This window comes from Prionailurus viverrinus, chromosome B1, assembly GCF_022837055.1.
Source record: "Prionailurus viverrinus isolate Anna chromosome B1, UM_Priviv_1.0, whole genome shotgun sequence".
Taxonomy (NCBI): domain Eukaryota; kingdom Metazoa; phylum Chordata; class Mammalia; order Carnivora; family Felidae; genus Prionailurus; species Prionailurus viverrinus.
In genome coordinates, this window is record NC_062564.1 from 32,676,268 (window position 1) to 32,690,747 (window position 14,480).

General features: G+C 42.9%; 1 protein-coding gene across 3 annotated transcripts in view; it reads right to left on the reverse strand.

Annotated features, from left to right (window-relative positions):
* Positions 1-1,068: 1,068 nt before the first annotated feature.
* Positions 1,069-14,480, reverse strand: part of DOCK5 (dedicator of cytokinesis 5) — a 220,094-nt gene continuing 206,682 nt past the window's right edge. For all 3 annotated transcript variants that reach the window (XM_047855615.1, XM_047855618.1, XM_047855616.1), the window contains exons 48-52: positions 12,662-12,828; positions 4,609-4,777; positions 3,780-3,918; positions 2,700-2,803; positions 1,069-2,118 (exon numbers count right to left, since the gene is read on the reverse strand). In XM_047855615.1, the coding sequence (XP_047711571.1) occupies positions 2,014-2,118; positions 2,700-2,803; positions 3,780-3,918; positions 4,609-4,777; positions 12,662-12,828 (684 nt within the window). In that variant the 3' untranslated portion in view covers positions 1,069-2,013. The remainder of the gene's footprint in view (positions 2,119-2,699; positions 2,804-3,779; positions 3,919-4,608; positions 4,778-12,661; positions 12,829-14,480) is intronic.

Sequence of the window (14,480 nt, forward strand, 5' to 3'; positions counted from 1 at the left end):
AAGAAATGAAGGCTCAGAGGATTTCAATCTGAGGGAGTCTCCAAGTTAATGGACGACATAGTTGGGATGGCCTGAAATGAGATGGTTTCCTTTCAAAGCCCAGGTTCTATTTGACCCCCGTATAGGCTCTCCTGAGTAGGGGGGAAGCACGACCTTTTCCTCACCTCTTTTAAAAATTTATTTTTTCAATGTTTATTTATTTTTGGGACAGAGAGAGACAGAGCATGAACAGGGGAGGGGCAGAGAGAGAGGGAGACACAGAATCGGAAACAGGCTCCAGGCTCTGAGCCATCAGCCCAGAGCCCGACGCGGGGCTCGAACTCCCGGACCGCGAGATCGTGACCTGGCTGAAGTCGGACGCTTAACCGACTGCGCCACCCAGGCGCCCCTCCTCACCTCTTTTAAATGCGCACTTATACTAACTGCCTGAGTGACGCTGGCCACGTCGCAGAAGGTTTATACGTTCCTGACTCTGTGAAGAATTAGTATGTCTCTCCTCAGAGGGGTGGCGTGGAAACAGGCCCACAAAGGGGCAGGCAAGCAAATCCCGGAGGTGAAATCTCTCTCTCTCCTCTCTCTACCGCGGCGGGGAAGGGGAGGGGGCCTGGTTGTGGGAGGGGTCTGGTGAGTTTCCCTATAGGCTGACCTCGGGGATCCACCACAAGTTTTCCATTTTGTCATCAACACCCAAGTAGGATAGAAACATCTGGGACATTTCCACTGTTGTTCCAACTAGGGATAGCTATCATCATGGAGTTCGGCAGGACCGTCTTCTCGATCCAGGCGCTATCTGGGGAGAGAGCCTCAATGAGCAAGCTGGGGTATTAGTGAGCATGTGTAGTCAGACTTTCTGTGTTGAGCCTCAATTTCCTTTTCGACAACACGAGGGGGTTGTCTGTATGACCTGGAAGGCCCTTCTAGCTCAAAACGCCTTTAGCCTTGTGTGGTTGTTGATGTGTGTGTATGGAATGTTTGACCATCGAAATCACCCCATTTTCTTCTTCGGAAAGGAGCACTGACATTAGTACCATAGACATGTAATCGAATTAATTCCACAATCACGAGGAATAAATAATCAAAGGGAGATATTGCACTGTATTCTCCAGGGTAAAATCAGGTTGCAGAGAGGGGCTGCTGAGCCATCCAAATGGGATCTGGAAGGGAAGCTGTTGAACCCGGGGCTTCTAAGGCCCTTCTGTCCCGTGATTTGAGCTCAAAGGAGATAACAGGACAAGAAACTGTGCAAAAGAAAGAGCTTCAAGTGAGTCTGTAGCGGGAAGGAGTTACTGCCTTGTGCTGAGGGCCGTTAGTCGGGAGCATGAGGCGCTCCTGGGAGGGGGTGGGGGCAGCTTTCCCGTGCCACACGTGGCGGGGACGGGGGGTTGGTGGTGCAGGAGCTCAGACCTCACAGTGGAGTCCATGTTTTTTCAACAATGGTAACTATCCACACTTGAAGGTAGCCAATCTTCATTACAAAGACATTCTTTTCCTCAAAGGAGACACAGCAGACATCAGAAAGATAGGATTATTTCAGCTACTGAAGTACTTGAGGTGGGTCTCTTCCAATGTCACTCGGGACACGATGGGCCCACGTGAGAAAACGAAGTCTCAAGCATAGTTTTTCAGAAGCGACGCAAGAAATCCTTCCAAAGAGTAGGTTCCTGGGGTGCTCCGCCATCACCACAGAAGAACTTATCCAGGCTTCTGTAGGCCTCAGTGGCTCTGCATTGGAGGCTGAGTTTAATAGTGGTGAGGGAGATCTCTCTTTTGAGAGACACACAGGACACGGCCAGTTTTAGAATTCCACGTGGAATGGAGGAGAGGCGGTGTGGCCTTAGGCTTCTATCAAAGAGAAGCCTTTCGAAGACCAACCAGTTTGGAGCTGGTGAACCTGACCCCGGATCAGGAAAGGTGGTCAGCAAGGGGCCCCAGGGAGTGAGGACAGTTTCACCTCTCAGGCATCAGGTGTTCAAGGTGTTCAGGAGTTCCAGAGACAGAGAGGGGACAAGATCCTTATTGGGATCCAGGCTCAGAAGAAAGCAAGCCAGATTTCCGAGTTTTTGGAGGTGGTGGGGGTGGGACTTTGGCTTCTCTTCTGATGGGCAGTGGGGGAGCAATCTGAGGGAACAGACACAACAAGAACCAAATGAGTCTTCCCTTTTTTCCTAACCTGCCTTCTCCGCCACATTTCTGACATTGTGCTTTAGCTTCTAACGGATCCGAGTTTGTCTACACAGGCAAGAAGGGAAAGAAGACTGATTTATCCTCCCTTGTCCTCTCTGAGTTATCAGATATTCACCAAAATGTTATGTCCCCAACACTAGGGCTCTTGGCACATCTACGGTAGGTGCTCAATAAATATTTGTTGAATGAACAAAGGAAACTCATCAGAGGTCATTCCGTTCACTCAGAAGGAGTACACTCTTCAAATGTGAGCCAGAACTCACGTCTTAGGTCGCTCACCTGTGCCCACAGTGACGTACAGAGAAAACCTCTACCTTCAGTCTGATGAAAAAGTCTACTTGGATTTCATTACTTCCCACTGCAAACTCCCCTGTTTTTATGGTTTCAGGAATGAATCAAGAGTTGATGAGAGTGACACATCTCTGGGAAACCTGCCCAGTAAAAAGCTTGGAAAAGCGACCCTGCATTCCCACGAGTGGTGTTCTCTGACCCCAGGGCCGGCCGGTGTTCCCTACCTCTGTGGAGTTCCTCTGGCCGCTCTCATAGGGCTTGCTTTTGGGGGGAGGGGGAGGCGGGACACCAGTAGTCATCAGCCCATCTGTCTGCAAAGATGGCGAGCCTAGAAATGATACAAGTCGATGAAGGCAGAGAGAAGAATTCATCAAGGCATCTTATAGAACCTCTGCTTGCCATTTTAAAACCTCAACCTAGTCAATCGAATTGCTAAGATCATAGGCTATGGTTTCTGTGGCCAGAATGGAAAAGATCTCTTGCCCCATACATGACGAATGTAGTGCCGTTTACTCACCAGAAGGCTTCACACGAAGTTCTGAAGTAAAAATCCCATTTTTTGTTCAGGGTTTTTACTATTACGCTGGAGATAAAGACATTTTCTAGAACTTATGGTGTTACTCTATTCTCTGCTATTTCCCAAGGGCTTAGGAAAAAATGTCACAAAGTAAGTGGTCGATAAGTATTGGTTAAATTGAACTGAACTGTCTTAGTTTTATCATTTGAATGGTGCAATATCCATTTCCTCCAGGAAACCTTAACCTAATTATCTCTAACTCTTGATTGACTATTATGTCCCATGTGGCACAATGATTTACTCCTCCATTCTTTTTACCAAGGATACCTTGTCATTCTTCTCAGGCACTGTGTTATTGCTGATTCCCCAGGCCTGACTGTAAATGGTATATAGAACAGGTCTATTTCTTGTCCTTTTTGGGGATCCTTTCCTATACAAAGTACAGGGATATCGACCCAACAGTTTGTAAGTTACTTGCTTCCTGTCTGGTCCCCATCTGACTCTATCTCATTTATACCTTCACAATCAGAAAAGGAGTAGTGAGACCCTCTGGGTCACTATACAGAGAAGGTTAACGAGTCCCAACAACCCAAACACTCCTTCTCAAACTCTCGATTGTCCTATAGCACCCACCACGGAATGAATCAACTTTATAGTAATCTCATATACAGAACAGTGGCTGTTCTGGCTAAAAATTGCCCAGATCCATAAACATACTCTATTTCCTACTAAAACAGATATAAAGGATACGGCTACATCTCTCTATCTATCTCTATATAAAACTTACTTAGGGTCCTGGTAGCTTTAGGAGTGAGTGGAGGCGGGCTCAAGGGTGTTGACTGAGGAGGCGAAGAACCATGAAATGGCGTCAGCCGATTGTCCGACAACTGGAGACTCTTTGGCCTTTGTGCTTTTCTGGCTGGGCTCTAGTCGGGGTGGGGGAGGGGACACAGCAAAGCATTCTCATGGTGAAAAAGGCTGAGCTCATCAACGCTCTGAAAAATTTTGCCTGTCAGAGGGAACAATTCCAGGAGCCATTCTTGAGCTTACCGCCCTGCCATGTGGTGACTGTGGCAAAGACAAGCACAGGGAATCACTGAATCATGCTTTATTTTCTGGCCAGCCACGAGCCTGATTGTGACCACAGTTGGATTATGTTATTTAGGTTGGAAATGAGCCATCTTGATTCTCAGGGAAGGCTGGTCTTGCCTTCCTTGATGTGGCTCATGAAGAAAAAGCACCTTTTTTTTTTTTTTTTTTTTTTTAAGTTAAGAGAAGAGAAAGGACTGTGTTTGGACCAACTCATGGAACATGGTGGTGAGAACCACAACTCCAAGCATCAACCCACATGTTTACATTGTGGGTACAAGGTCTTGCACCACTGATTTAGACGCTCAGATTCTCCATATGTGCTTTTCCTCACCCAGTCTAAGATCTGACGTTGCCACAGGCTGCTGGGTCCTGAGGAGGCACGGCCGGGCTCCCCCCTGGTGACTCCCAGCTGTGACATGAACGGCGATGTGCCCGGCTACGGGGGAAAGCACTAGCAAACCTCTGCTGCTTGTTTGCGTGCCCCACCCCCCCCGTTTTTGTTCATTCATTCATTTGTTTTTTACCATCAGATCAGGTTCTGATGCTTTCTCTGCAATGACCTGGGACTTGCTCAGGCTCCAGTCTTTTCTCTTGAACTTGCTGATCCGGTTCTCCGTGTCCTCTTTGAGGGGGAGATCTTCAACTCTGGCACCTGACGAAGCTCTGCGCTCCAAGAGTGGCTCCAGGATTGACCTATCGGCCGAGCACAGGGGCAAAACCACAAAACACTGACCACCCGACAGTCAAAATGTGCTCCAGAAAGACCAGGGGTTAGGCCTCCTCAATCTGACCTTGACCTGTGACTTCCTTCTCGGGCTCTAAATGTGCATTTCGAATTGCCAATTAAACATCTCAAGGTATATGTGTACAGAAATGAAACCATCACAGTACAGGAGGAAAACATCTCTGAATATTCATCTTATCCCAGGAAGAGAAAGTCTTATTACATTTATAAGCAAAGACAGAATTCATGCAGTAAAAGATGACTAAGCAGCCTTCTGCAGTGGATAATAGCACACGCCCCAGGGACAGCCAGTTGTGCTGAAATCCTACCTACACTTGCTTCTCGAGTGATCTTGGGCAGATAATCTTTCCATGCCTCAGTTTCCTCATCTGTTAAACGGGGACATTAACAGTACCTACCTACCTCACGAGGCTACTACAAAATGCTTAGAATAAGTGCCTAGTATATATGTGTCCTCCTGAAATGGTTTTATTACAGTGACAGGTTTTTCAAGAACCATAGTGACAACTAATTCATTCAAGAATCCCGATTGAATGCTACGGAGAGAGAGCAAGAGTTTGAGGAGAAACGGGAGAGTCTCACAATATTTCCCCATACGTTACTTATGAACTACAAAGGGGAAAAAAAATAGTAACCATACACGGAAAAGAAAATGGTCAAAACCTTCATCACATACACAGTCAATTAACATCACCAATGGGGGACAAATGGACATACTGTGCTTCTGGATATGATACCTAAAAAGGAAACAACATACAAAAACGTATAACCCGAACCCTAAGCACAAGGGAAGATAAGACAAACCCAATCTCCCAAATGAAGGGAAATCCTGTAAAATAACTGGCCCGTTCGTAATCTTCAAAAATGTCAACGGTGTGAAAGCCAAGATAAGGAGGGGCTAATCTGCTTCAGATTAAAGAAGAAAAAAATTCAACATGGGATCCTTATTGGATCCTGTAACAGATGTTACTAAGTATAAAAGACATTAGCGGGACCACTGACAGAACAGGAATATGGGTTAGAGCTTAAAGTATTGTATCGATGAGAGATTTCCTCAATGTATGGGCTGGACTGTCATACGTAGTTCTGGAAGACGATATGATTGTTCTTAAAACAGCACGTATGCAACCTACTCTCCCACGGTGGAGTAGGGGTTGGGGGGGAGACAGGGACAGAGGGAATGACTATAGGATACTGTAAAAACAAGCAGGGTTAAAAAAGATATTTTATCTTTTATGATGGGTTGGTTTGATTAAAAATTGATAGATTTTGCTCCATAAAAATAGAAAGTTTGGAGGGATGAACAGGCAGAGCACAGAGGATTTTTAGGGCAGTGACATCATTCTGTCTGATATTACGATGGTGAACGCATGTTATTACACATGCTACATCTGTCCAAACCCACAGAACTACAACACCAAGAGGGAACTCTAAGGTAAACTATGGACTTTGGATGATTATGATGTGTCAGTGTGCATTCCTCAGTGGTAACAAATATACCACTCTGGTGGGGGATGCTGATGATATTGGGGGCTGGGCCAGTGTGGGAGGACACTTTACTGGGAAATCTCTGCTTTCTTCTTAATCTTGCTGTGAATTTACAATGGCTCTAGGGGGCGCCTGGGTGGCTCAGTTGGTTGAGTCCCACTCTTGATTTCAGCTCAGGTCATGATCTCATGATCCTGGGATGGAGCCCTGCATTAGGCTCTGTGCTAAGTGTGGAGCCTGCTTTAAGATTCATTCTCTCTCTCTCTCTCTCTCTCTCCCTGACTTCCTCCCTCCCCCTCCCCCACTTATGTACTCTCACTCTAAAAAATAAAATAAATCATAAAAAAAAAAGCTCCAAAAAAATAAAGTCCATAAAACACACACACACAAAAGCTGTGGTATGAAATAAGACAACACAGAAACAGCTACGAGCTATTAGTATTAAAAAAAATAATAATGGGGATGCCTGAGTGGCTCAGTCGGTTAAGCGTCCGACTTCAGCTCAGGTCACGATCTCACAGTCTGTGAGTTTGAGCCCCGCGTCGGGCTGTGTGCTGACAGCTTAGAGCCTGGAGTCTGCTTCGGATTCTGTGTTTCCCTCTCTCTCTGCCCCTTCCCCGCTCATGCTCTGTCTCTCTCTGTCTCAAAAAATTAATTAATTAATTAATTAATTAAAATAAAATAAAATAATTAAAAAAATAATAAAGGCTTTCATTTGGCAGAAAAGCATCATCAGTCAACTAAAACTATTTGCTGGACATATTTTAGATGCCAAATATCTTTAATATATAGGAAAACTTTTATAAACCAAAAAGAAAAATAGGAGTTCAATTTTTTAAACTTTTCATATTTTTATTGTTTATTTTTATTGTTGAGAGAGAAAGACACAGAGTGTGAGTGGGGGAAGGGCAGAGAGAGAGGGAGATGCAGAATTCGAAGCAGGCTCCAGGCTCTGAGTTGTCAGCACAGAGCCTGACGCGGGGCTCGAACTCACAAGCTGTGAGATCATGACCTGAGCCGAAGTCGGACGCTAAACTGACCGAGCCACCCAGGCGCCCCAATTTTTAAAAATTTTCAAAGGATATAAATAGGTATTTCATGAAAACAGAAACCCAAATAATTTAAAAAAGTGTCACTAGCTATTAAATATATAAATATTAAGACAAGGTATTTGGAGGGGGCAAAGACTTTTTCACATTTTATTACAGAAAATTTCAAACATATAAAAAAGACAATATATAATAAATTCCCATGTATATATCACTCAGTGTCAATAATGATAACTCATGGCCAGTCTAGTTTCTTACGCTCACCTAAGTCACATTCTGAGCCCCTCACTGGATCATTTGGAAACGATTCTTAGATGGCATATCATTCCATCTGTAAGTATTTTAGTATATACCTCAGTCAGGTAAGGACTTACTGCATAACATAAGTACACTCCCATCATCAGTGCTACAAAATGAAATAATTCCTTAATTTCATCAAGTATCCATTGTTTACATTTCTCATAAATTTTTGGAAGTGGTTTGCTTGAATCAAGATCCCCAACAGGATTCACTCTGTGTTTGGTTGATATGCTTCTTAAATCATTTAAAAATTTTTAATAAGAATTTTATTTATTTTTTTTTAGAGAGAGAGAGTGTGCAAAGGGCGGGCAGAGGACAGAGAGAGAAAGCGAGAGAGAGAGGGAGAGAGAGAGAGAGGGAGAGAGACAGAGAGAGAATGAATCCCAAGCAGGCCAACATGGGGCTCAATCCCATGACCCTGGGATCATGACCTGAGTCGAAATCAAGAGTCAGAAGCTCAACTAAGTCACCCAGGCGCCCCTCATTTAAAATTTTTGATATCTGTAGTCCACCGTTCTGCAAAGTATGTTTGCCTTGCTCTGTGAATGTAAAGGGTGAGAAAGTTCCAGGGAAGTCTGAGTAAGGAGTCACTGGGAAATGCCTGTTGACTGCAGTTTCTTTTTCTGATTTCAAATTATTCTCTCCTTTTCTATTATTATTATTTTTTTAAGACAGCATGCATGGGTTTGTAATTTTTTGGTATTGTTCCAACTGCTCATATATTTAAGGGGAAGCCACTCATTATTACTTACCTTGAATCTGTACTAAATAAATATCATAGAACTCAATTCCAAAAAATACTCTTACTGTTCATTTTTTTTTTAAAGATTTTATTTTATTTTTTTAAAGTAATCTCTACCCCCATGGGGCTCAAACTCATGACACCGAGATCAAGAGTTGTACGCTCTTGGACTGAGCCAGCCAGGCACCCCAGGACTCTAATTATTCTTAAAACCGACTAAGCCAAATCAAACAAAGAAACAAAATCACCTCAAACAGTAATTGGTCAGGGAGAAAGAAAACAACCACCCCAGATTCTATGGAATCAATTATGACTTCACCTGAGAGACTGACACTGAAGGCTGAGGGTCACTAGACCAACAGTCAAAGATGTGAGTTTTCACTAGGGCCTCATTAGGAACCACACTAAACCATAAAATAACTACTGTGGGGTCCCCCAGGGTCTGTGTTATTTTTTTGCTTATAATGGTTACTTCAGTGATTTTTCTGAAATATCAAAGATTAAATTTTTTCTAAACAATTTTGTTCTGGGGCCCCCACTCGGCTGGTGCTCTAAGCAGGTAGCCCGTAGTTGGCCTTCTGTGTAAATCTTCTGGCTTCCCCTTAACACGAGCTGGGTTTCCAAAAGTAATTCTCTTTCTGTGCCTAAGCCTCCCATATGCCAAACAGGATGGATACAGTCTACCTTCTTACCAACAAAGAACTGGCTCTTTAGAGACATCACATCCAATAATCCCCATGAAAGTGTTCATGAATACTGTGACATAACATCGGTAATGGGGAGAGTCGGGGTCATTAGCTGAGGATCAGTTGGAGCTGCTTTAAAGACACATCCTAAATAAGTGTCAGACAACAGTACAGTGACTTCTTACTCACTGGGGAAATCTGGGCAAGATCAATAATCCACCTTAAAACTGGGTCATGGCAAGAAAAGGACCCCGCTCACCTGTTCTCTGTTTACTGCCCTAGGGTATCAGCAATCACGGTGTATTTGACTTTCAACAGCTGTTTCAAACCTTTTCTTTTTTGAATGAAACAGTTCATTTAAGAAAAGAATCTTACTGAACAGAACTTCTATGCTTTCCACAAAGTACTTAGTGTCTCTTTATGGCGTGAAAAAAAAAAAAACCATAGAAGAGACAAAGTCAATGAATCAAGGATTATTTAATATTTAGTAATGCTAAGGATTAGCAATAGTGCAAATAACCTAGTACTCTATTGCGTCTGACATTACATATTGGTACTTGTTTGACATCAGAATTGTAATGAATTGCATCCTCTGACTAGGTAATGTATACTTCTGGAAATGCATCCTACACTTGATCTTAACCAAAAGGCCAAGAAGTGATAGGAGACTGTATCCTAAATAACCAGAAAGCTGTAAGGACACGTGTTTGGTACAATTCTTCATAATCGAAATGCACTTTATATTGATATAAGCTAAATGTTTTCATAGTAAATTTATGATGAACTTCGATGATTACCTGTTTAGAAATAACGATACAGCTTAAATATTCTATAGGGCACATTCATGGGATGCAATGGTTAATAGCCATCGAAGATGATAATAAAATAACACAGCAACATGGAAAATGCTTATTATAAAATAATTAAGGAGAAAAAGCAATTTACCAAACTATATCTGTGCTGTAACTGCAACTATGTAATAATATCTGTCAGTGGAAAAGGACGGATAGATAATTTAGGAAATATTAAACACGTGATTTCCAGGGAGGGGCCGTTTAGACAGGGTATTTTTGTGGTATAATTATTACAGTACAGAATTACAAATTTAAGATGAAACGGTGAGTCAACTGGACTTATATTTAACTCTAAAATACATAATGTTGTTAAAGACTCATCATGTACATTAAATTAAGCAGCACGTCACATAATGGTATGCACAATGCTTCTCCAATTGTATCAAATGTACAGATGCTTTTTAAAATTTTATACAGGTAACCGTTAACGGCGGTTACTTCTGAGTGATGACATAATAAGCATTTTTCTCTTACGTTCCTAGCACTTTGAAAAATTTCTACGTGTATATATACGAGTTATATAATTAGTAAAATCTTTTTAAATAGTATTTTTAAACAGAAAGAATGCAATTATAAATTCATCCCTGTAAAATATTTTAAATTTGAACGTATGGAAAGGCACTTCCATGATTTTGGCAAGAAAGGCTCAGTGTCAAAAGCAATCAATCCTCCCAAAGTTAGTCCAGAAATTTAACATGATCTCAGTAAAAATAGCCATGGGATTCTAGACAAGTTAATCCAAAAGCGAGCATGAGTAAAACTAGCTAGATAGATTCTGAAAAGGACTATTCAAAAGTAAAAGCCTTTTAAATCTACAGTAATTAAAGCTACCTAGTACTAGTTCATAAACATATAGGGAGATCAAAGAAATGGGGGCAAAGTCTACAAGTAGACTAAAGAACATCTAGGAATTTCATTTTTTAATTAGGTTGACATTTCTTATTTTTTTTTTTCAACGTTTATTTATTTTTGGGACAGAGAGAGACAGAGCATGAACGGGGAGGGGCAGAGAGAGAGGGAGACCCAGAATCGGAAACAGGCTCCAGGCTCTGAACCATCAGCCCAGAGCCCGACGCGGGGCTCGAACTCACGGACCGCGAGATCGTGACCTGGCTGAAGTCGGACGCTTAACCGACTGCGCCACCCAGGCGCCCCTAGGTTGACATTTCAAATCAGTAGAGGAAAAAATGTAATAGGGAGAAAAGGGTCGCTGTATAGCCAAAAAAAGAGTTAACTTCATACCTCACACTTTATACTAGAATAAATTTCAAAGAATCACAGATTTAGTGGTGAATAGTGAAACTTAAAAAAATTTTTTTGTAGCCTGAGAATGGGGAAGGCCTTTGATTATGATATACAACCCAGGAGTCATAAAATCAAACATTAAGTTATTTGACTACATAAAAAATGTCAGCACAACTAAATGAGAAATTAGAAACAAAGTCAAAAGAGAAAGGAGAAATTGGAAGGTGTATTTCAACTCCCAGAACGAAGAAAACACAACAGAAAAGTGTACCCCAAATACTTGACCATAGTTCACAGAAAACAAAATACAGCTACTAAAAAATGAAAAACTCAGCTTCGTACAAAACAAGAGAAATAAAACCAAACCACACTCCTATACCAGGAAAATACTCTCCACTTATCAAACTGGCAAAAAATTAAAACGCCTGATAATACACAATCTGGAGGCCAGATGGGGGTGGCGGGGCGCCCTTATATGTTGCTGGGGGGGGCCTGCAAATTGGTCTATGTCTACGGAAGTCAGTTCAGGAATAATTTTGAAAACTGCAACTATAGATGTTCGACAAAGCAAGTTCACTTCTGGAATTTTTCTCACACGGATATACTTGTGTATTTGCGAAATAAATTATTTTTAAGGTGAGTCACTGCCCCACTGCCGCGACAGTGAAAGACTGGGGTCAACTAAGCATCCATCAATAGACACCCGTGGAATGTATCCTGATGCGGACACACCACGGGATGCCTGCAGCTCAGAGAAAAGACGAGGCTCTTCACATTCTGAAACAGAAGGATTTGCAAGACACAGTAAGTGAAAAGAGCAAGGTAAAGAAAGAATTCTCTGTTTCCACTGAATATAAGCAGAAAGTGCGGGGAAGAACATACATTTAGGTATTGCTCGTGTGTGTCGAAAGAGCTTGGAAAGGCACCAGGGTCCTGCAGGCCAACACCACTTGCCTCAGGAGAGCGGTACTGGTAGGACAGGAGTTAAGGACTGATGGGTGATGCCTCCCGACACATCCCTCTAGTGCCTTGGAGTTTCATAGCATGTAATGATATTGCCGATTCATAACATAAATGTAAATTTTAAGATGACTTTTGAAAACGGATTCAGGTGGAAAGACACTCAAACAATGACTAGAAGTTAATATGAAAAAAAAAAATTCAGAATGTGATAGGGTGGCTGATAGGATGTGATAGGATTATAGGTGATGATTATCTTTTTTTCTTAACTATTATCGTTATGTACATTAATATGGAAAGTATGTAAATAATGATCTTCCTCATGAGGAAGGCGACGGGAATGGTATACAGGATTATAACCACATGCTCCAGATTATTTCCCTCATGAGGATGATGCATCTACATTGACCAAGTCTCCCTTTGGTGACAAAAGGCAAAGGTTAGTAAGGAGATAATCCCCCCCCCCCCCGCCCCCGCCCCCCCTGGCAATTAAAAATCAAACTCTTACCCATCAGATCCCGGTCTGGAAGGAGCATTATCAGATGAGTTAGAAGAGGTGGAAATCACAGAGGAAGTCACCGAGGTGATGGACAATCTCCGCAGCGTAGACGACATGATGTAGGGTAGTACAATGGATCCCGTGCGGCTTTGTTTCCGCTCAGTCAAGTTGGGTGGCTGAGGAACGCAGAGCATCTCGTGGTTAGCAGACCTGGAATTCAGCCCATAGGAACTGGTGCAGCTCCCCATCTGTTTGTGACAAGTGCCATTTGTATCGGCTGGCACCCACTGCTGCCTCAGCTGTTAAATACTGCAAATAGTTATATTCTATTTTTTTTTTTTAAGTTTATTTATTGAGAGAGAGAGAGAGAGAGAGACGGGGGCTGGTGCGGGGGGGGGGGGCAGAATGAGCGCTGATCAGGGGAGGGGCAGAGAATGAGAGGGAGGGAGAGGATCCGAAGCAGGCTCCGTGCTGTCAGTGCAGAAGCAGGCACGGGGCTCGAACTCACAAAACATGAGATCATGACCTGTGCTGAAATCCAGAGTTGGATGCTTAACTGACGGAGCCACCGGGCACCCTGCAAATACTTATATTCTTAATTGTGAGCACAATTAGGTTAAATCTACCTTGTTTCTAAGACTTAGAGAAGAATTCCCCATAATTTGTTGTCAGCCGTGTGAGAAGAAAAACCGAGCTGTTCGTTACCCCCCAAAGAATAGCAAAACCCTCTGTCTGCTTCTCCAGTTCCTCCAGTTTATCTTCTTTCAGCCACTAAAAAGGTAAAATACTGGCCTAATAGAAACTTTCAGATGATGCTGTAGACCTGACGCTTAAGATGTAAATGGTGAATCCTGCTTAAGTAAAGGAGCATCAATTTACTATCATTAAAAGATGTCTTCAGTAGGACTGATCGCCCCAATTGGCCACCATATCAAATGTACATGCCAATATTGGCCTGGATCTAATAAAAACGACTTAAATAGGTGTAAGTCACATCCTTCCCCTTGGAACTTACATAAAAGACAAATGTTCCTAGAAGAAAGCTCTTAAGTGGTGGTAGGCTAGGAAGTTAGGCACAACCGAACCCCTGGAGGACTAAAAGCAATGATTACAAAGACACTCAGGAGAAAAAGGTAGCGGTGGTGGAGGTGTGGGAATGGCAGACAGGACTACACGGAAAGAAATGCGGAGCTTTGATTCAAGGAAAGAGAATCGGAAAATCAGAGTTCAAGAGCAAGACAGTTAAAGAGAGCAAGGTGAACGAACTCTCATTAAAAAGGGCAGAAAAATGAAGCTGGATCCAGGCATTCAGTCGATTGTTGCAGAGAAAAATTAGGTATTATTTATTTTTTATTAAGCAATCTTTATGCCCAGTGTGGGGCTTGAACTCATGATCCCAAGACCAAGAGTCGCAGGCTCTCCCGACTGAATCAGCCACGTGCCCGAGAGAAAAGCTTATTGAGCGCGCGCATCAATCCACCCAACTTCTCGGGCACAAAAACACTGTGGGGAGAGATGTGTCAGAACTGTCGGAACAAATACGAAATCACTATCTGCAATGCAAAATGAACTTCACGATTCTTTCTCCCCTTCAGAGGTGTGAAGAATGTCAACTTTTCGTCAAAATAAAAAAAGGAATAAAGGCTAGGAAAAACACTAAGAATTGGGCTAAACAGGACAGTAATAACCAGCATCTGGGACCAGCAATGCTCCCAAATGCTAGTAGAGGGGCCCGGACACTATGGTCCCAGACCAGCAGGATCAGCACCCACTGGGAGCACGTTAGAAACCCAAACCCTCGGGGTGCCTGGGTGGCTCAGTAGGTCAA